This window comes from Azolla caroliniana, unplaced genomic scaffold, assembly GCF_043228905.1.
Source record: "Azolla caroliniana isolate FFs.n. ecotype wild unplaced genomic scaffold, voAzoCaro1.0.p SCAF_11, whole genome shotgun sequence".
NCBI lineage: Eukaryota > Viridiplantae > Streptophyta > Polypodiopsida > Salviniales > Salviniaceae > Azolla > Azolla caroliniana.
This window is the reverse complement of record NW_028230446.1, coordinates 12,747,159-12,770,788: the sequence shown is the minus strand read 5'-3', so window position 1 is coordinate 12,770,788 and position 23,630 is coordinate 12,747,159. Positions and strand designations below refer to the sequence as shown.

The 23,630-nt window shown below is 37.6% G+C and overlaps 1 protein-coding gene across 1 annotated transcript; it reads left to right on the top strand.

Moving 5' to 3' along the window:
- The first annotated feature begins 10,368 nt into the window (after positions 1–10,368).
- Positions 10,369–13,636, top strand: LOC147857828 (protein AUXIN SIGNALING F-BOX 2-like). The gene is made up of 3 exons (XM_087327203.1): positions 10,369–11,021; positions 11,780–12,272; positions 12,655–13,636. The coding sequence occupies exons 1-3, from the start codon at positions 10,417–10,419 to the stop codon at positions 13,405–13,407; spliced, it is 1,851 nt and encodes a 616-aa protein (XP_087183329.1). The 5' UTR covers positions 10,369–10,416; the 3' UTR covers positions 13,408–13,636.
- Positions 13,637–23,630: the final 9,994 nt, after the last annotated feature.

Sequence of the window (23,630 nt, the reverse complement as noted above, 5' to 3'; positions counted from 1 at the left end):
TGATATTGACACAACATTGTATATAGGATATCATTTTCATAACAAGGCCTTCTCATCATTTACTCTCTTACAACAAACATAGCCACCTAGTTGAATGTGTTTTGTCACATCAATACATTCAACAATGCCATTGATATTACTTTACACCCCTACTTTTGTTCGAAGCATCAGTAATATCTTAATTCCAATGATCATTCTATCACACCAAACTCCTGTATTCTAGGATTTGCAATGACTTGTATTTTAGGTGGTTTGTGTTTGTCACAATTATCAACTGACAAAAGGGGATTGAATTACAGATACAAGTCTACATTGCAAACTATATAATTATCCATATAGATTGCTACTAGAAGCAAAAAGTAATGTGTGAAGCACCACTAAAGGTACCAATTTTAAATATCTAGTAATGAGGCCTCGAACACATATATCGGCCCGTGTTCCCACTATGGTCAACAAAATTGTTGGTGTAGATTCCTATGAGAAAAGCAGAGAGAGTATAGACAGTATAGGGCATAAATGTGATGTATGCTATTGTGTAGCTATGTATAGTTGCAAAACACACAACTCTATGTTGCCCTAAAACATTGAGCAATTTTTGCTATGCAAAGTTATGGGCAATGTAAGCAAAAGGTCAAATAATTCCCCATAGATGTGTGAGCTCAAGTTTTTCTATTGTGTTGTACCTTGGTCCTTGTTTCAAAAGGGACAGAAATTACAAAATTTATGGAGATGTCATAAATACACCTTGCATATGGAGTAACCTCAATTATACCATCAATAATATCAAAACTACCCTTGGTCGGGCTACAAAAAGGCAAAGGGTTACCTTTCCTTAATTAGTTTGAGCTCACATAGTTGCAAATAATCTCATTAGATTTCTTGATTAAAAACGTATCTCGGCCATAAGAGAATGTGTGTGTGTCACCTTTACTTTCACATTTTTTAAGGTCTAGGTTTAAGAAAAGTATCCTTTTAAGTCTTTGTCTAGTTTGATCACGGGTAGGTTGTGAGAAATGTGAGGTATAAGTCTAGTTGCTATTAACCCAAAAGACGCTCTTGATACATTTCTTTTACGTAAAATCTGATTGGTTGCAAAGGTTGATGTCATAGCTTATCATTTTCACAAAAAGTTGATATAATGTTGCATTAACTATTCTCTCACTCCAACAATTATTAAAAGTTATTTGAAATATTACGATCTAAATATTCATCAAAAGAAAAGTATTTACATGCCCAAATTGTGTTCCAACATGTCCACGTTCCCAAATTGAATCATGTGATCAAATCTATCTTCGTCCCTTAAGAGAATTCAATGTACAAATTCAATCGTAGACTTGTTACAAGGTTCACACTCTTTTATGATTTGGCAAGCTTGACCACCACAACATAGGACATATTAGTCGTTACTCTTACTTCATGTCAGTCCAAGCAAACCTTTGAGGCATATATCCACATTTGAATTCTTTTGTCTTTTCTCTTTAGAATGCCTTGTCGTGATTAAATTTGGCCTCTTACTCTTTGAGTGATCCATTGTCAATGTCAAAATTTAACCTTAGCTTTTGCTTTGAAAACCTTTTTTTCTTTCCACTAATCTCCCCATGCCTCTCTCTCCTTAGCAAATTGGTTTAAATTGTTCATCTAAGATTTACTCCACTTGGTTGAAATTAGTTGTATTCATGTAAAATCATACTCTCCAACAGGGTAACACCTTTGCGAGTTAATCATTGTAAGAACTTTTGCAAAATGATGACAAGGCAAGACAACAATCATGTTGTTGAGCTTAAATTTCAGCTTAGTTACATGTTGACAATTATCAAATTTAGATGGTATACTCTAGTTCAAAATTGCAACTATTCAATTATCATAATTTGCAAGTGGATTCTCATTCATGTGGAAATCAATCCCGTAAATATACGAATCATAGGCACTTAGATGAACTCAAATAAAGTGTTATAGATGAACCGCAAAATCGTTCATCAAGTTATCTCAAATATACATGATATTGTGTGCCAAAGTACAATGTAAAAACATTACCTTTATACAATATGCGTAAGTATGGACACATGTAATTGTGCATTGACCCATGAGCTTACATTAAACATGAGTAATCATAAAGCTCGTATGGTGCAACAATAACATTGTTATCTCAAGCAATGTATTTGATGTTATGTCCTTTGCAAAACTTCATAGTTTCAGTTTCAGATCATGCTTTACAACATTGACATTTGGCATTTTATTCCACGACATAGTTATAACTTATTAGTAAGTGAAAATATTGGCATTTCACTTTACTAGGTAATATTTATAATGAATAAGAGAATATGTTTGAAAGCACAATGTGAAGGAATTACCTCATCTAGAGACTTAAAACATCAACGATCAATCCACAAATTTGTTAAGCTTTTATCTTACTAAATCATTAGACTAACCACAATGACATGATTGTGTTGTGGGTTTGAAATTGATTTCACCAAAAACTCTTCTGATTTTGAGTTTGAACTCGCGCAATAATAATATGTCCCTTAAAAAATGGCTTTACAAGGTTCACTTTCTATCTTGTGGCAACATTAATAATAGGTTGCAATATCTTTATTAATTGAATAAACGTGAAAATGTTGGCACTGCCATTTAAAATGCAATGCTAAAAATTAATAAACAAATTTACAAAATCAATGTTAATTGAATATCCAAAGGCATCTTGAGTTTTTTTTATAGTGAGGATATTAGTATCCTTACATAACACATCATAGGAAAGCATTATGTGGATGTTGATCACATCCAAATTTGCCAAGGCTTTATAGTTTCATGTTCTAGGGCAATCTTATGTTGGAAAATTGTAAACACATACATCATTTCATCCCTCTCCGTGAGCATAAGCTCCCACATTATTGCATACATCTTTTGTAGGCATTCCGCCAATCCCAGAGAGAATCTAATTCTTATATAAGACAATACACCTATTTTAGTAAGCTTTTAAGTGATGCCACGGTAGACTTCATTCAGTAAATAGATCAATGATTGTGATGTGTAGTTGTGGAGAGCATAAAGATTGCGACAAGAACTTGGCCAAAACTAGTGCCCCACATAAGAAGGAAAAAGGTAATGCTTCCTTCAAATTTATGAATGTAGTTTTGAAAGGTCGGATGCAACGTTCGAGTGTGGCATGCTCCTTCCAAAAGAAAAGTGCACCTTTTAACTAAAAAGTCACCATGATCTTGGCTCATAAATGTACGTCTTGCATATGGGATTTAGTGATCCACCAATATGCGAAAACATCTTTACATGCTACCTTTTTTAGTACACAAGAATGCATGCATAATTCCTCTTGTACATGTGTAATTTTATCAGTCTCCACATACCTTTGGAATATGTTTGATGGGCTTATTTCTACAAGTCAACGCCCATGGATGGTCCTAAGTGCAACCACTTAACTAATAAAAATGACTTAAAAATCACATGCACTTCAAATTACTTTAAATTTGAGAGAAATGGGTTGAATTAAGATAATATATGTACATTATTCCGAACGATGGATAAAGCAACCCAAAGGGTTAGCACTTGAGACATACAACTTCATCATATTATTAAGAAAGGCCGCGTAAAACAATCAAAGAGTCCAATTAAGAAAAAGTACAAACAACTCATCCCAATCAAATTTTGGAGCTATAATACTCTAAATGTCAAGGTTCTTACTATTAGCATGTCTGATATAAAAAGTTGCGTCCACCTTAAATAGTCTCTAGCATTGAGATTGGAGACCAAGTGATTACTTTGTTTTCTAACTCGATAATTTAGCACTAAGGTATCTTGTTGGTCATCAATACTTTGTTATGAATGTACAAGGTTCACACAAGCTTTCTCTTCAAGGTTTTCCCTTATGCCTACATCATTAACATATAATATAATCTAGAATTACTATTAAAAAACACATTATCTACTTACCTCAGGATGGTCAATAACATTACCTTTTTACCTTTTGCTTAATCATTATGTGCTTGTTGATCACATCCTATTATAAGTGAAGTCGAAGAACACAATTTGAAATGAAAAAGATCTCTTCTTCTTTTTTAGAAGACATATCCTTCCATTAGTTTTAAAAAGCATATCAGCTACAAAATACAAAATGATGAAAAGGACGTTATTATCCTTCCCCAACCCGTCTTGTGTAAGACAATGGCTAGCCATGAATCCTTCGTTTGATAGACTTGATTGAGCACTTCCTCAATAGTTGAAACATACCATGAATTTGCATATGCTCAAAGCAAATCAATCTTCCTCATCATGTTCATATTCAACATATCCAGATACCACCTTTGCATCATCTAATCCTTGACAAACTTTACATGCATCCAATATACCACCGCATTTACAATGACCAAGCATCCTCTATTTTCCATATTCAACATAAAACTCAAGCAAAGCATTATGGTATAGAGGTCATTTTGTATGCCTAGATCCATGATTTCAACATGTACGAACATGCCTTCATATAAAGCCATGTGATCGACATCCACCTTAAGGGATCTCAGTCCATCGAACAATTTATATGCATCTGATAAACTTCCACATGTTGCATACATATCAACAGTGCTTCTAATGAGCATATCCAAGTTGATACCTAGCTGAGCAATGGTAATTTGGATTTCTTTTCCGTTCTTTTAAATCAGATGTGTTCGACCATGAAAATCACATCTTGAATGCAAAAGATCTTTGACCACATGTGACAATATAAAAGGATCTTTGATCACATTATAAAAGACTTAAAGGTAACTTTTTATGGTTGTGTTTGTCTTCTTCCCCATTCACAAGACTTGTATTAATGATCCCTCTCTCTTTCTCTATCAATCTCTCATTTTTCATTAGATTGGTGTTAAGTGCTTTACTCTAAGCCTCACATGTATCCTCTTGTATGTGATTGTGGTGTACCTTAACTAGTCAAAGTTTGTTTCATTCATTTGTGTAGGCTTTGTATTAATGACCTAGGTGAAATGAGTAAGCCAAAATGTGGAACTAATTAGTTTCTTAATTATAATAAGTATTTAACGCAAGAAAGGAAGAGTTTGCTTATGTCATAATATATGTATACTAGTTGCTCGAGAATCATAGATGACCAACGAAAGGGTAAGTGACAATCAAACCCTAACATACGATCTCGGTAACGAGATAGAACATCAACCTAGAGAAAGACACTTAGAAGTGATAACATTCAGTGCAAGACATCTAGAAGTCACACACATTCCTCGAGCAATGGAAACAAAACTCCATGTCAATGTTGTAAAGGTATTTATTCAGTATAAGATTTTAGATAGAAATTACAATATGTTTTCATATTGATTGCGTCATTAAACCCAACATTAGAGAAGTGAACCAACTATCTTATGTTGCAAAACACAAATAAATTGTACAAACAAAGGGAATGCTTTCACATTCCACTTTAACACACACTCCTCGTGCAATAGAAACAAAAATCCATGTCGATGTTGCAAAGGTATTTATTCGGTATATGATTTTAGATAGAAATCACAAGATGTTTTCATATTGATTGCGTCATTAAACCCAATATTAGAGAAGTGAACCAACAATCTTATGTTGCAAAACATAAATAACTTGTACGAACAAGGGAATGCTTTCACATTCCACTTTAACACATATTTCATTTTAGAGATCAAGTAGGGTATTTCTTTCAAGAGAAAAATAAACCAAAAAATAATATACGAGATGGATTACACTTTTGAGAAAGAAGTAATAAGACGCTTTGAGACCTAAGCACATATCTCATAAGTATTAGGGCAATAAAATATGTACGTGTATGATACACTCCTTCATTTATCACGTAATACTAGGAGAAGGCCTCTATCTATATCCACAAATTTTTTCCATCCATTAAAATAAAGCTCTCTAGCTTTATGACTCGTTGTTGAGGGGAGATAAGGAATTGTGGTACATGGGGTCCTTTCCCATTCATGAACTTTTTTTTATCTAATACAAGTATGAATGCTCAACACACTTTGGTTTTATTATCAACCCATTGGTCTACCAACCAAAACAGTTAGTCTAGAGTGGACCATGCTATTACACGTCCCTTTTTTCAATATGCTATTACACACACACACACTCTCTCTCTCTCTCTCTCTCTCTCTCTCTCTCTCAACGTCATGTCATATCATCCTATCAAACATATAGTTGGAGGAGAAACTACACTGAAATTTTCAATGGTCCCACATATAATTTGTTTCCAAATTGCTATTTGCAATCCCCAAGGCATTAATGTGTTTGGAACCTTTGGTCTAACCAACTTGATCAAACTTATAACTTGGCATCATCTTACACTAACAACCTCATCGATCCCATGAATTCGATTGGACTAGCGCAATCCTGGTCTAACTCATATATCTCATTCTCTTTGTTATTTTCTGTGACATGTAAATTTGTTCTAATAAGGCTATCTCAACCAAATTGAACCAACATCTTGATGGTTCCCTTTAGTTTGCAGAACCAACCCAACATAGCCCAATCGATGTCATCATTCTCTAATTATGTATTTGTTTGTCGTTGATACGTCTTCCCACAATACAAATTTACCTCAATTGAATATACTCGGGGCACTAGTAGGATATATATCTTTGCATGGCCAAATGGTGTATATAGGTCGTGGAAGCAACTTAAGACACTAAAGCCCAAATCTTGCATCATCAAATGTGCTTGTATATAATACCCTATTGTTTTCACATTATCATGCTCATGACTTTTCTTTTTCCTCCCTATCTCATTGATCTCTCACTCCCATATTCTATATCCTTTCATGAATACAAGTGTATAGACACAAACTTGGCGTGAGATATCATTCTCTCAGGGCCCATGTTGGGGTACCACAAATGACGCGGAACAAGTGCAAATAAGAGCAAACCCTTGTCTTGGCCATCAAGTACATATTGTGATGATCAACTACGAAAAACCAAGGTGTGGTCCATGGGAAAGTCAAGATAATGTCTTCCTAACATAAAACTAAGAAATCATTTTTGGGGGGTGGATGTTGATTGATCAAATGTTCCTTTTAGTCCCATGGGTCATATTATGCCTTTGGGACAATAGGAATGTCTAGCCTATCCTTCCTTTTATATCTCTCTTAAACATGCACTATTGCCTCTCACACACATAAATATCCATAACAACATGTTTTCTCCTTTCTCTCCAACAAGTTAATAGAATGTAGTTCGTGTCTCAGTCAATTATTTGTATAGGTTAGAAAAGAAGAAGAAGTGTTGTTAGTTTCATGTAAGATTAGATATTCATCAAAACTAACAAATGCTTGTAAATAAGCTATTATATAATGCTTATCAAGAGAAACACGACATTTGCATCATTATCCTAAAGATTATGGAGTTTCATATTCCACTGTTCTACTTTGACAACTCTTGCCTTTTAGCACTTATGAAAAGACAAAACATTAACAAATTTTTTCTAGCCTTCTACGGTTTATGTTGGTGCCCATAAAGATGTCTTGTTCTTTATCTTCTCGACTTTAAGAGCTCATGTAGATGCCCATATATGACATCCTTTGCATTAGAGAAAAGAAGAATGTGCTAATTTCTTTCTTTTGACACTTGGAAAGTTTTTGTGAGGCTAGTTAGTGGTCACCACAAAATTAAACATACAAGGTGAAGTCACACCACACAAATAGGGCCTATGACCTTGATTCTACCAAATGTGTTTCTTTATATTATTGTCATATGATATATCTAAAATTATGAAAGTTTCTCAAGTTCCAACCATCCTAAGTTGAAGCTTTAGAGTTCTAACTAAGTGCTCACTACTCAACTTGAACAAAATCCTAGAACTAATTTACAACTAACTACAAAAAACATCACACTTTTTGTGGTATCATGAAAACGATTTTTGCATTATAGATATCATATAAACTTTCAAATCATAAGCATTCATGAATTAGATATAGCAATTGTTGGTTGCAATTGTTCCAGTGATGAAGGACCAAAACTTTAGCGCCGAAATTTAGTCAAAAAGTGGAACCCAGGCTTCTTTTTGTATATCAGCCTTTGGGCCTTAATTTAGTGTTTTTTTTCTCCATAAGAGTTCACATTAATTTATCATTTTTCTCACCGAATTTAAAACGCAACATGATTCTTCATGAAGACCACTAAGTTGATCTCTTTAACATGCAAATTATCATGTGGGAAAAACACATCAACTATACATAAGACAATGATCTAATGAATGATGGAAACCAAAGAAGTGAATAGTTGTAACTTGTGCCATTGGAAATTGTAATCATTGTGCAACAATGGTACTTAATAAGATGCCAATCTTAGTTAAATCTTCTTCAAAGGTGAGTTATCATGTGGGGAAAATGCTTACATTGTACATAAGACGATGATATAATGCATGATGAAAACAAGACACATGAATACTTGTGTTCTTATAAACGTTAATCTTTGTGCAACTACGTCAATGAATTTGTCTTAAGTGACATGTACAACACATCCAAACATATATAATGTACCCATGCACACCATATATAGGTTTAAGATCCAACAAAATGCTTAACTAAGTCTACTATCTAAGTTGATCACATTCACATGTGAATTATCATGAGGCATGAACTGTACAGAATGCAATGATATAATGAATGATGAAAACATAACATTAAAGTGAATACTCATGCTATTAGGAACTACAATCTTCTTGCAACTACAATGTGTAACAAGACTACTATCTAAGATGATATTGTTCACATCAGAGTTTATCTTTGTAGGAAAAACAAACACACTACACATAAGGCTATGACATATTGAATGATAAAAACAAAATAGGTGAAAACTCATGTTGTTAAACTTTAATCATTGTGTGACCTCGTCAATCTTTGGCATAGTTTTGGTAACTTTCCTACTCTTAATTGGCAGATATTATCAACAAGCCTTAGGTATGGTCTCTAGAATGCTATACACTCATTCATTTTGTGAAACTCTCCTAAGCGAATGTAATTATAGGAAACACCCATCCCCCACAAGAATAAAATCATAATGTGGCGTATTTATGGAAAAAGGTTTCATTGTTTAGCAAGTTGGATTTCCACCTAAAATGGAGGAGATTCATTATGAACACTCATATAACCTTGCATAGACAAATATGACAAGATTGACTCATCAATTCATGGAAGACTACATGTATGGAGACCATGTGGATTGCTAGGTCTACACATAGACCTCATGGATGACCACAATTTGATAGGTCACTCAATATATCTCTAGCCAATAGACTCGTGAAGATGATGTGCAGATTCAATTATGAGGTTTCATCATGACACATCAAGATCAACTCATGACAATGCTTTCTCCTTCTTACTAGTACAAGGTTCATCCCTCAGTTAGCAGGAGATACTCGTTTCTCTTTCTTTCTCGTGAGCGATTTCTAGTACAAGGTTCATCCCTCGGCTCAATAGGAGATGCTTGTTCTCCCCCCCCCCCCCCCCCACAACTTGCGCACGAGTTGGTGTTGTGCATCGTTTGGAAATGATTAACCTGATGGAAGGGGGTGTCCAAAAGCCGTGGGTGGTCTCGCGAAGAGTTCGTGCTTGCTATCGACCGCTTTTCTAGTTTGTGTATTCAAAAAAGGGGGGGGGGCAGGAAATTGATGTGCACTTTTGGGAACCTATCCCAGGAAGCCTTGTAATGGGATCTCTGCCTCCCGGCCCGAAAGAGCAAACGAACCGAAGGCGCCACCACGACTCGTTTGGACAGGAGTGCGCAAAATGAGAGGGGAGGTCGTTGGGCACTACACAGGCAAACCCATCACTTGGGGGGGGGGGGGGATCCCTAGAGCTCTTTTCTCTTCATTTCATTTTTACTCTTCTTTTTCCTTTTCTATCTTCTTCTTCTTCTTCTTCTTCTATTATCTTCTTCTTATACATACATATTTGCCTGCTGTCTCCATCTCTGTAAGTACTCTGTACTACACGTCTCTCTCCCTTCCCCCAGTTTTTTCTTATACATATATTTATGTATGTATTCTCTTTCTAGCCTTCTGGGCTTTTAAGGATACCTCTCAATTTCATCGCCCTACAGTTCTTTCGATCGATCCACAGACATACAGACAGAGAGAGAGAGAGAGAGAGAGAGAGAGAGAACGTATGTATAGACAGACAGATGGAGAGAGAGTGCAGGAGAGAGAAAAACAGAGCAAGAGACAGAGAGTAGACGGAAGAGAGAGAGAGAGAGAGAGAGAGAGAGAGAGAGAGAGAGAAACAGAGCAAGATGCAGACAGAGGGAAACAGACCAAGTTTGACAGTGTAGAGGAAAGAGAGTAAGAGGGCGGAACACTGTAATAATCAAGAGAGAGAGAGGAACACACACACACACACACACACACACACACACAGAAGAAGAAGAAGAAGCAGCTCTTATGAGGCCGAAGCAGAAGCGTCGCAGAGAGGATGAGGAAAGAATGAGCGCCATCAACAAGAAAGAAGAGAAACAAGTACCAAAGGAGGAAGAAAAAGAAGATGGAGGGGAAGAAGGAGAGGACGGAAGAGAAGGGAAATGGCATCATGAGACACTCTCTCTCATGGACGAAGATTCGCTGGCCCACATCCTGGGCTTCATAACCACGCACAAAGACAGGAATGCAGTATCTCTGGTGTGCAAGTCCTGGAATCTTCTAGAGTCTTCTGTGAGGAAAGAGGTGTATGTCGGGAATTGTTATGCGATCTCTCCGGAGAGAGTCGCGAGGCGCTTCGCGAACCTAAAGTCTCTTGTGTTGAAAGGGAAGCCTAGGTTTGCTGACTTCGATTTCGTGCCCCGTGATTGGGGGGCTTTTGTTGACCCATGGATCGGAGCGCTCCGATCCTCTCATCCTTTTCTCGAAGAGCTCCGACTGAAGAGGATGACACTCTCAGATGAGTGCCTCAACCTCGCTGCTACCTCATTCCCAAACCTGAAGGTCCTCTCTCTCACAAGCTGTGACGGGTTCAGCACTGAAGGCCTCGCTAGCATAACAGCGAATTGCAGGTATAAGTAATGAAGAAGGAGGATGATAATCAACTTAGAAAATGCCATGGATGGAGATCTATGGTTTAGGTGATCTAGGGATCTATGGTTTCTTAAGTAATGGGGGTTTAGGATATTTTGTTTTGTTCTTTTGTGTTTAAAAATTTCTGCGAATGCCATGAATTTAGGGTGTAGAGATATATGATCTAGGAATAAGTTTTTTTTCTCTCTGTGGTTTAATGTGTACATATGAACACATTCGAGGTAAAACCTGATCTATAAAATTATTATGCATCGTTAATGCCCATCAGGTGTAGGGTTTAGAGATCTCTAGGATGCCATAGTTATAGGGCACAGAGGATTGGTTTTGGTGTTAATGTCTATGAGAGATTATGCCTTGTCAATGCCTTCGGATCTACGGCTTCTGGTTCAACTGTTCTGCTTCATGAATGCCTGTGATTTAGTGTTGAAAGATCTATGAAATTGGGATCTTGGTTCTGTTTAAAGATTTGTACAGAACTATTATGACTCATTAATGCTTTAGGGTTTAGGGACATATAGTTTTGTGTTCTGTCGTCAATGTCTTAAATTATCCCGTAGTTTCATTCGCATCCATCATTGTGTCTGTAGAGGGTTTAAGGTTAGAAATAGGATCTGTGTGTTCTTTTACATTACACTCTGCATATTTGTATAGTTGCACAATGCATATGATACCATTAGATCTAATCCCCAAGAATAGCATGCCAAAATCTTCAATCTAGTTTTTTGCTTTTTTCCAGGCATTTAACACACTTGGAGCTCACTGAAAACACATTAGACCAAGTTTCTGGAACGTGGTTGAATGCCTTCTCGCCAGGATGCACTTCTCTGGTGTCTCTCGATTTCAAAGATCTTGACCATGAACTTGATTTCGAGGCATTAGAATCTCTTGTAAACCGATGCACAGGTTTGGAGATTTTGAAGCTGAATAGGGCGGTGTCTTTAACTCAGCTAAAGCTTCTTGTTTCAAAGCTTCCACACCTCATTGAGCTCGGTGTTGGTTCATTTTCACCCGCTGTTCCAGTAGAGGATCAAACTAGTCTTAGTGTTTGTCTCCGGAATTGCACCCAGTTGCGATCTTTATCAGGATTTTGGATCATCACACCGGGTTATCTTTCGATTATATATCCAATTTGCTCCAGTTTGGTTTCACTTAACTTGAGCTATTCACCGATATGTGATGGAGAGCTAGCTGATGTTGTCAGTCATTGCTACAATCTGCGCAAACTATGGGTTAGTTGCAGAACTCTTACTTATGGTTTATGCGAGAAAACCACAAATTTTTTTATTGATTGCCAATGTATGTTTTACCTGTGTTAATGTTGAGAGTGATGATGTACAATGAAACCAATGGAGATGTCTTAGTTAAGAGCGAGTTTCCATTTATACACAAAGGTTTTGCAGAGAACAAGCAGATTGCTAGTATTGCAGGTCTTGAAACATATGAGAACATGACCTTGATGTCATATGTTAAAAAATGGCATTTTTGCATCACTGTGATGAGCATTCAAGTAAATGTGACATAATTTCTATAATTTCTTTGGGACTCTGTATGTCCCAAAAAATCATTTGTTGAACGTAGGGAGTTGTTTCTAACCATTTGTTTGCATTGCAGGTGATGGATACTGTGGAGGACAAAGGCCTACAAGCTGTGGCATCATCATGCAAGGATCTACGTGATTTCCGTGTATACCCGGGCAGCAGAGGAGAGGCTGGACAAGGTGTGACTGAAGAAGGCCTTATGTACATTGCACAAGGTTGCCCTGAATTGAGGTCAATTCTCTACTTTTGTGGCCAGATGACAAATGTGGCCGTGGAGATGATGGCAAAGAGTTGCCATAAGCTTGTGTGTTTTCGTTTATGCATAATGGAGCCGTCAAGGCCTGACCACACCACGAATGCACCTATGGATGAGGGGTTTGGCGCAATTGTAAGGAATTGTAAGGCATTACGGAGGTTGTCTTTGTCGGGATTGCTCACCGACAAGGCATTTGAGTACATAGGTATGTATGGGAAGAACTTGGAGAGGCTATCGGTAGCTTTCGCTGGAGAGACTGATGTCGGGCTTCAGCATGTGCTTCGGGGTTGCATAAGCCTCAAGAAGCTTGAGATCCGGGATAGCCCGTTCGGCGACATGGGTCTTCTTTCGGGATTGCATAGGTACGAGTCAATGAGGTCTCTCTGGATGTCGAATTGCCGTGTTACAGTGGCTGGTTGCCATTGGCTTGCCCGTCAGAAGCCGAGGCTTAATGTCGAGATCATACAAACCAATGGCCCCGACAACACAATGCTTGTAGAGAGCCTCTATGTTTACCGCTCTGTTGCGGGCAACCGCAATGACCGCCCTCCCTTTGTGCTAGCATTTTAGTCGATCATTTGTTTGTAAAGCGCTTCCAGGAGCTCTCATTTATAAAGAGAGGCATCTCTACTGATTGTGAAGGCTTAAAAAACAAACCCCCCGAGGAATTGATTGTTAAATTCTCATGATATACGTGTCATTGTAGAAGCTTTTGGAGCTATCCAATGATTTGAGAGAGCGTCAGAAGCCAAGAGTGTTACGTTCTATATCTTTGTTTTTGGAGGCTTTCTTTTTACGAGTTTTAACTCTAGGTGGTAGAATGATCAAAATAGTGACATTAATTTTTGGTGATATGAGGGCAATCAGGTTTAAAATTAACACAGTTACTGTTTGGGTGGCAAAATTTCTCAACCTCACCAGATGTTTGTTGTATATATATATGTATATATATATGTGTGCGTGCGTGTCTGATGGAAAGCATTTCATTGCCATATTCTGGAATTGTTACAAAGATGGTTACTTGTAATGTCAATGCAATGTAAGTGATGTGGTGTTAACTTTCCCAAGGATGACATTTACTCTGTATAGCGAAATGAACTGATCAGTCGGGAAAAGCAGCTGATTAGGTATAATTAGTGAATACAAGAGGATTGCGTTGTTGTAGAAATGAGTGTATGCTCAAAGTTGACACTCTACCAGATTTTCTAAGAACATTATGCTACAATGAAAATGAGCCATTTGAAAATCTTGCATTAAAATACTGTAAAAAATTCTATTATGCCATGGAATTTGAACATGAGATTGATGCTCTAAATTGACAAATAATTAACTGAATGAAAGTTGATAATTCTTTTGGGGTTTCAACTCCTTTTGTCTATATTATATGTAGTGTCGTAGCCTTATGAATATATCACAATGAACATTATGCTTTGGCTTGGAAGGTGAGCTGTCGGATCTTCTCTTTTTTGATGTGTCGAAGCTTTTCTTTGAAATACGCTTCTCAATTCACACGAAAGACGTTATCATAAGAAATGGTCAATTGATTGTACACTCAATGTATAAACTAATAATCAATGGCCATTGATGTTTTGTGTTTTAGATATGGTCTTCAATTTATGTTTGTTGATCCTTTAGTGAGAGAAAGGTGCCATGTGCAATGGCATCTACACTCGAACAAACAAATTATAATAATGTCATAGAATTAGCCTAAGCTTGCAATTAGGTACCAACTTACTTGTGATGTAAGACAACTAACTACCAAACCTTTGGCACTTTTTCTACAACCATAATATAACAATAAAAAAGTTCTCTGATGAGGAATGAAAATAGCATCGAGCAGTTGAGTTGTTTGAATTCTTAAAACAAAATGAGGCAACAAGAAAAAACAGTTAGAGTTGCCATAAAATATTAACGATAATGATGAATCAAGTTGTCCATGTCGCAAATAAATCTATTCTATGCAATAATAGAACTCTAGGATTTTTACTCTTCACTCATTGATACATCGAAACATTATAAAAGTCGATAGAAATGAGGAGCAATATTTAATGATTGTTGAAATTTTTTATATTTGGGTTCATATGAGTCTCTCGCCATGCATCCATGTGTGAATAGATTACAAAAAGGCGAATAATGGTTATAGAGGAAAGTGTCATATAATTTGTGATGTTGCCATTCAAGCATCAGAGACATACAATTTGACATGAACCACTCTAATTTCTCTAATCCAATTTTCTTGCAAGGACGCATCTGGTTCCTCATCTTGGGGCTTGAACTCATCCCATCATCCATTTTCTTCAGAAGGGATACCATTTATACATAGGAAGAACGATTCAAGATGGCAATGATGAAAACAAATGTAGGATTGTGAAAGCTCAAGCTAATGAGAACATGAAACTATCAAGGAATGTTCATGGCTTATAATAAATCTCATAAATAACATTTTTCCAAACAATCAAATACTAGTGAATTGAGACCTTAGTTGATACTTTAAAGACTAAATTAAGAGGTCACCCATAGATAAGAGGAAAGGCGCCATATACTATGTTCAAGAAGGCAATAATGCAAAGTAGTGCAAGATGGTCAAAATCAATTAATGATGAAATAAAGTGCATGATTGCTCAAGCCATTAGGTGTACGCACAATGAGGTTGAATGTGTGATTGTTTTTGCCATTAGGTGTAGGGCAATGAGATTGAGTTTCTGATGTTGTTGCCCTTTAAGCCCTTGAATACCGAAGGCCTTATATTTACATATCGCATGGATAGACGGAAGGTATGTTGTGTTGGAGATTTTTTATTACTTCACTCTCTATAAAGCATTGTCAAATGTGGTAAAGTTTCTCATGTGTTTAGTGCTAACACTAACTATGTAAATGTGATTTGATTGAAGATAGAGATTAGATTCTTTTTTATTAATTAGCATATCATTAGTAGCTCAAGCGTGATCGAGACCCACTTCCACTCTTCTCAACAATGAAAAAGTAGACAATCAAATGTTTCAACACACATACCTCAAGGTGGTGCTCAAGAAGAAGAACCAAGTGTGACATTGTCATGATGTGGCATGTGCAAATGGAGAATATTATCATGATGTGGCATGATGTTAGGACTATGGTCAAAGTGACACTAGCAGAAAATGTATGAAGAAGAAAATTAATAGAATATTAGAACATAGCTTAAATGGTGAGAGTTGCGTATATGAACAATAGGGTTAAGGGTTCTACACCAATTAAAAAGAACATAAGTGGAAAGGCATTCTAGATTGCATACAAGACAAGAATTAAGCATGTGGTAAATAAGATGTACATTTTTCCAAAGCCAAGTGCCCATTTATGAACATGTCTACCACATTTTTCATTACAATTGTTGCGTGAGATGTCTAAAGCTTGCCAACTAGGCAAGTTTACTAGGCAACCTTTCAAGAAGAGTGGATATGTAGCACATTGATGTGTTAGACCTTGTGCACACAGATGTATGGGGGCCAACCAAAACGCTCTCACTTGCAGGTAACAAGTATTTTGTAACCTTCATTGATAACTACTCTAGAAAAGTATTGTTGTATTGTATAAAGCAAAAATTAGATGTGTTTGATATGCAAAAGGTTCGAGGTACAGGTTGAGAAGGAAACAGTTTGCAACATCAAAACACTAAGATCAATAGTGCATGACATGACACTTGATGAGGCATGGAGTTTAAGGAAACTAGATCCCTCACACATTAGAGCATTTGGGTGTATATGTTACACATGTGCCACAAGAATTGAGAGGTAGAATGGATGCAAGGGCCGAAAGATGTATATTTATTGGTTATGCTATGGAACAAAAAGGTTATAAGTGTGTCTCCAAGAGTTAGTAAATAAAGGAAAAGCAAGATTGGTAGAACTTGATGAAATTGGTGGTGAAGTTGAAGATCTCGATGAACCGATGTTAGAAGAGGGAGCCACATCAAAAATTGAAGTGAAATCACCAAGACAAAGGAGTTTTATTTCACCATGAGGAGATAAATGAAGGTCATGAAGGGTAAACCATCGTTTGGTTTACCGTTCTTGACCTTCATTTACTCTCATAATCAAAAGCCTTACTTGCCAAATTTGTGGTGCGAGAACTCCAACTAGGAAATTATTGTTGGAAAATGCTACTGCGGTTACGTTTCGCTTACTTTAGGCCACGAAAAGGGGTCAATTGGGCCCCCCAAACGGGATAGATTCTAAACATGGATCTCAAACCTAGTTTCTCCCGCCAATTGGAGGATAGATTCAGTGCATCCATGTGGAAGGCATGGTGTGACATTAGAAGAGGGCTCAAGTGCAATTAACCGAGTTCCGAACCTGCTTGGCTCAGCCAACGTATCCTATGGAACCCATGTATCAAGGATGAATCTAATCAACTACTTGGATCAAGTAAGGGGTTATCATGGGGATACATTGCAGAAAGTCCAGGAAAAAGTATAGAATGTTGGAGACGGTTTATGTCACTGCCACTACAAGATCAGCCAACATACTCCATGGAATCAGGGGCGGATGGACTATGAGATCAGAAATCATTAACGCTCTATTGGTTAGGGAAGCCACTACTCAAAGGACGACAATGGAGAAATGGATAGGCTACGAGGAGGAGATATCTTTGACCCCGAGAGGTACGAGAACACCAGACAAGATCGAAGGCTCTGAATTGCGAGACACTGAGACACCAACACAGAATAATGCAATTTGAGTACTCGCATATACTGGTCATAAATGGATTGTAGATCCTAATCCGATCAAAGTACAACCCGATTGGCACATATGTACTCATGAAAACACATGGCTACGTAAGGTCAGTTGGGACCCTTTGCAATGGACATGGCGTGATCCTTAAGCGGGACAAGGAAGCAAACCCATCCCTTTCTTCCAGTTCACAACTAGATTGGGTCGCCACATTCTAGCTGCTCAAACCGCCCAAGAGCCGGCTGCTGCAAAGGTTTGGCACACATATAAAGTTCCTCACACAATTATCACCAAGTTTTGGCCAAAAATCTAGAAACAACAACACGCGAGGCGAATTACAACGTTCCAATGGTTATTAATACACAAGTCACTACCGGTGGGAGAATGACAACGTGGGAACCTTAGCTCTCCTAATTGTGTAGAGTGTCCAAATGCAGTAGAATCAATACGACACGCTTTGTGGGACTGCCCAACGTCCCATCAAATATGTTGGGGGGTTGGCCGCTTGTTGCAATTATGCCAGGTGCAAGGCTCAATCAAGTGGGGAAATATATGTTGGCTATCATGGCAGACCCTAGTTGGTAGATACGAGCATCAGGAGGAGGGGATGACTTTGGTGATAAAAGCACAAGAGGTTTTTTTCTCCACCATCAACAATGTCCACTCAACTCCTCTTAATGACAAATCTCAAGTTGTGGTGGAATTGGTCAGCCCAATAACTCTTTGGATTCTATGGAAACAACGGTGTAGACGGGTCTTCTCCAACCAAACCGCGCATCCAACAATGTTACTACAAGAGATATGGAGTGAAATTGTAGCCACTCTAAAGAGCCAATATGATGGCCTCAAGGGCGACTCTGATGGAGTTGAAAGACAACGAATAGCCTTCATCCAACAATGGTCGTCCTCTCCCTTTCTTGAGTTAGTGGGCATCCACATAAGATGGAACTATCGCGTCCTTACAAGGATTTGTACATAATAATCTCATTTGTAAATTTTTATAACTAATGGAAGGAGTTTTTTTTGGAAAAAGAAAAAGAAAAAAGAAAGAAAGAAAGAAAGAAAGAAAGAAAGAAAGGTAAACCATCCAATCTCAAGGTTTATCTATGATAGTTATATTGGTTGTCATTATGATTTCATGTCTAGGGTTATAAAAGATAATGACTCTTATACTTATGAAAATGCTAAAGACACAAAGGAATGGCAACAAGGTATGGAAGAAGATTACAAAGCCCTTGAAGACAACACCACTTGGAATCTAGTTCCAAGGCAAGAAATAACAATAATCAACGGTTCGGTTTGAGAGTGTCAAAACCGAATCATTAAAAAAGTTTGAAAGTTGAACCGAACCGTTAATTTTTTTTCGAATCGTTAAACCCACAGTTTCGTGGTTTGGTTTCAGTTTTCAACTTAGATCAAAATTCTAATTTTAAAATTTAAAATATTTCGTTATTTTAAATTTTAAATTTTCAAAAATTTAAAGATTTTCCTAAAATGTGAGAATAAGGCTTCAAAATGAAAAGATTTCTTTTAAAATAAATTTAAAATTTAAAATTTCTTAAAAAATAAAAAATAAAAAACCGTTAAACTATTGAAACTGAACCAAACTGTTAAAAAAAACATGAACCTGAACATGAACCCAAACCGAACCATTTTAACCATTAAGCGTGATTTCGCGACTTTCGGCGCCGGATCGTTGCGTGAGTCGGGTGGGAACCGCTGGGGTTTTGGACTAGGAGGAGGAAGAATTTGAGACGGTTCTAATTATGAGTAGATTATTAGAAACTTGTGAATCCCACAAGTATAATGTATTTTATTGATTAATATTTATGTAAGAATATGTACTTAGACTGATAGAGAAGAACATAGAAACCTCGTGAATCCCACGAGTATAGTTTATTTATTTTATTAATATTTAAAACCTTAATAGATATAGAAAACTTGTGAATCCCACAAGCATAATTTATTTTATTAATCATTATTTTTGAACCCTAATGATTTTTCATCCATAATTTTCTCTCTTAATTACATTGTGCACCTATCCTTATATAGTGAGGAGAGAGTCTTCACAATCCATGGTTTTTCTCTAACTATGGACTCCATGCTTTCTCTATCTATAGACTATATGCTTTCTCTAACATGTTTTTTCTAACCTCATGCGTTGTTTATTGACTATAGTGTTCATGCACGCTAGATGTGCATGTGTAGCTTTTTTCTATCATGCGTTTTCTTCTAACTAAAGCTTTTTCCTAAAAAATATGTGTGAAATAACCTTTTTATGCGGATATCGACTTTTCTAACACTCATGATGTGTTAGTGTAGTGGTAAGCCTTTAAATTATTACATGGAGGTACAAGGTTTGAATCTTGCCTTATGCATGTAACATGTATGCTCATATTTTCTTCGTTTCCTTCATATTTATTAAATCGGGTACTTTATACGTTTTTCACGTAGTGTACAAAATACACTACAACACTCGCCCCCTCCGAACCCGCACATCCTCCGGTATGTGTCAAAGGTTCCGATGCTTGTTACTCTCCTTCATTCGTAGCATCCTTCATTTCTCTTGCTATGTCGACTTTGTCTCTCTATTTTGAGCACATCGATTTTTTCCACCCGAACCATTGTCGTCATCCGATCCACCATATTCTTCGTTCACTCTTTGCATTGCCATGACCGGTTCTCATGGCTCCTTGTGCTCTTTTTGAGCTTAACCCTTCATGTCTCATGCATGTGCCACCTTCGTTCCGACTATCTCCTTGGTCAAGACACTCCGCACTTCGTCCACCTTCATCGTACAATCACGCATTAGAGTTGACAATCTGCATGTTAGAGCCCTCCTTCTTTGTTGAGATCTCATCCTCGGTAACACCCTTCAAATCCTCTTGGCCCTTGTCATCCGTGGTAGTGTGCATGGTTGGCCTCTTCCTCGTGTTCACCGGCCTCAATTGCTTCAACCTCCGGTTGAGTTGGATTAGCTTCTTTTCGGATTGGTCTCGTCTGATCGGCTTTCGGCTAGGTCGGCTTCCATCCGTATTTGCGTTCGGCCGAATCAGATTTGGTTGGTCAGTTTCGAGTGAGTCGGCCCCCTTCCAGTTCGGGTTCGACCGATCGGTTTTGGTTTGGGTTGGCTTCCTTTTCCTCGTGTTCACTAGGCTTGACCGGTTCGACCTCCAGTTGAGCCAGATTAGCTTCTTTCCAAATTGGTCTCATCCGATCAGCTTCCGCCTGGAACGATTTCCGTCCGGGTCGGGCTCAATCGATCGGATTTAAGTCGAATCCACTTCCACTTGGTTCGACTTTTGTTTAGATCAGAATTTTGGACAGATCATCTTCCATCCGAACCAGCTTCCGACTTTACCTTCCTTGCCGTCATCTCCCATCTCTCTGGTCTCACGTTGGTTCTCGGAAACACCCGTCAAAGTCTCTAGAATTAGTGGGCAGGAATCCTCGCTATTATTGTCCTCCGTTGTTTCACCCATAGCCACCTTCTCGGCTATCTCTCCATCGTATGCATCAACTTCGACCTTCGTTTTCTCCCTGCCACCTTCCGTCTCTTCGGTCTCATGTTGCCTTTGGAATTAGTGGTGGGAAAGTTTTGATACGGCCATCCACCATTGACTCATCCATAGCCACCTCCGATTCGATGTCATCTTTCGTGGCTACCTCCTCAATCGCGTCCGCCTCACACTCTTTATCTCCCTCGATCATGCAAGCATCGATTATGCTTACCCCTGTCTCACTCGATGTTTCAGACACTCGTATCCCGAAACCTTCTTCCACCCTTGAAGTGATGGTCTCCACTCTCAAGTCATCGATCTTATCCTTAGCCATCGTTCTTTCGCAAGAGAAGAGGATGCCTTGTTCCACACCCTCTCTTGTGGTACCGTCGAATCGTAATTCGGCCTTCATATCAACCACATCGTTTATCCTTAATCAATCATCCCTTATAAGCCATGTTGTTTCCGACGATATTCTCATCTTCCTCTTATCATATCTTCGGCATACTCTTTCGACTTCAGTCCAATCCTTGGTAAGGCCATTTGCACCGTCATCATCTTTGAGTTCGATCTCGATGTCCATCCTTTATTTCCGATTGATCGATCTTACGAACATTAGGACTTTATCCTCCCCCACCAATCTTTGTTCCCGCTCTGAGAGTCGAGCAAAACGATGCTCGAACTCTAGGAATGCTTGTGTTTCCCTTCATTGGGTCTTCGTTGATGCCACCCACTGGTCAAACTCGCATCGATCTCGTTCCTTCAATCTCTTGTAGTCATATGCCTCTCGTAAAGCTTCTTCAAAGGACCCCCATGTCGGGTTTTGTTGTCGCATCTTGTGGATTCTCTCTTGTAGCTCATCCGTGGCCACCCGATTGAAGGATATTACTTGCAATCCTTCCGTTATCCCACATCGCATCATCTCCGCCTTGTAGTCACGCAGATAGCGTGACACATCATTTCCATTGAATTGTCTGTTTCTTTGCACAAACCGCTCTACTACCGATTTGATCTCCGAAATCACGCGTTGTTCTTGTAGTATGCAGTTGACCATCATCGTCATCATGTTCATAGCCTCTTGTTGATTCTCCATCTCCTTGCCACCCGCTTTCACGTCGGGTTCACCAATTGATTATGTCATGAAAATCCTCTAGTAAGTGCGGATCGTGAGGCGGAACCTCTGAGGTTCTGGACTGGAAGGATTTAGGGCTAAACGATTTATGCACTTTAAGTTTTAAGATGAGATATTTCCTTCGAATAATAGTAAGATAGTATTGAGAGAATGATTGAGTAAGATAGTATGACAGATTGATTAATACTTGATTATAGTTATGCACAAGAAAATCTTTGAGTAAGAGATTATGCGAGATGGAAGATTGAATAGTACTTAATAAGTATGCTTAGGAGTAAGAACGATTAGAGTAAGTGAGTACGAATAACACTTAGTTATACTTATACATAAATAAAGTTAAAGTAAGAGAGTATGAGAGAGGAAACATGGAAAGTTTTTTATTACTAAATCATCAATCTAATGGACTCATTTTGTTACATGATTTTTTTTCTATATCCCCTTTTAGGGTATAAGAGTATGAGAGAGAAAACATAAATCTTTTCTTCTTCAAATCCCCATCAATCTCTCCCCTTTCTTATTAAGAATAACTCTTATTTATAGGTTTTCTATGACTTGCTTTTATTTTTTCGCCTAAAAAAAGCTTATCTATATGAGTCGAGTTTTATTTCTATGAGTATTTCTTTTTTTTGTAAGTCCAATTTCGTCATACAAGATATTTTGGGAAAGTCCTTTGTGTTAGCCTTCTTATGAATCTTTTCTTTTCTAATTTGGACATCGGATGAAGAAATTATGAGCTTTTTTCTTTACCTTGCTCCTCAATTCCACGCCTTGCGTTTTTTTTTTCTTTTTTACTACCGCTTCTATGTTTCTATCTTTTCATCGTTTATTACAAAAGTTGATTTTGTAATATTAGTTTATTTGAACTACTACTTGATTATCTTTGGATGGTGATTTCACAATATGTGTTGAAAAACATCGCGACAATGGTTTGGTTTGTTCAAACCGAACCGTTGCCGATTGTTAGCAAGAAGGGATGAAGGTCATAGGTAACAAGTGGGTATATAAAGTGAAGAGGAATTCTGATAGTTCTATTGTTGAGTATAAGACAAGGCTTATGGCAAAAAGATTTGCGCAATCCTATGGAGTTGACTATGAAGAACATTCAACCATGTTGCAAAAATGACCATAATTAGGACAATTATTGGAGTGACCACATCTAGAAGATGGCCAATATATCAATTGGATGTAAAGAATGATTTTCTTAATGGTGACTTGCAAGTCACAACATTAAGGTTTGAAACCCTAAATATTCAAATTTTGTTTGTAAACTTAGGAATCCATTGTATGGGTTAAAGCAAGCTCATGGGGCTTGTGGAATATTTGTGTATGTGTGATTACCTATGGGCCTAGTTTTGGCTCAAACCAAACCACACCATTAAGCCATAGTTTAATAATTTATCGATTCTAAAATGGTTAAATGTTTTGGTATAGTTTGAATTATTAATAAATCGTTTG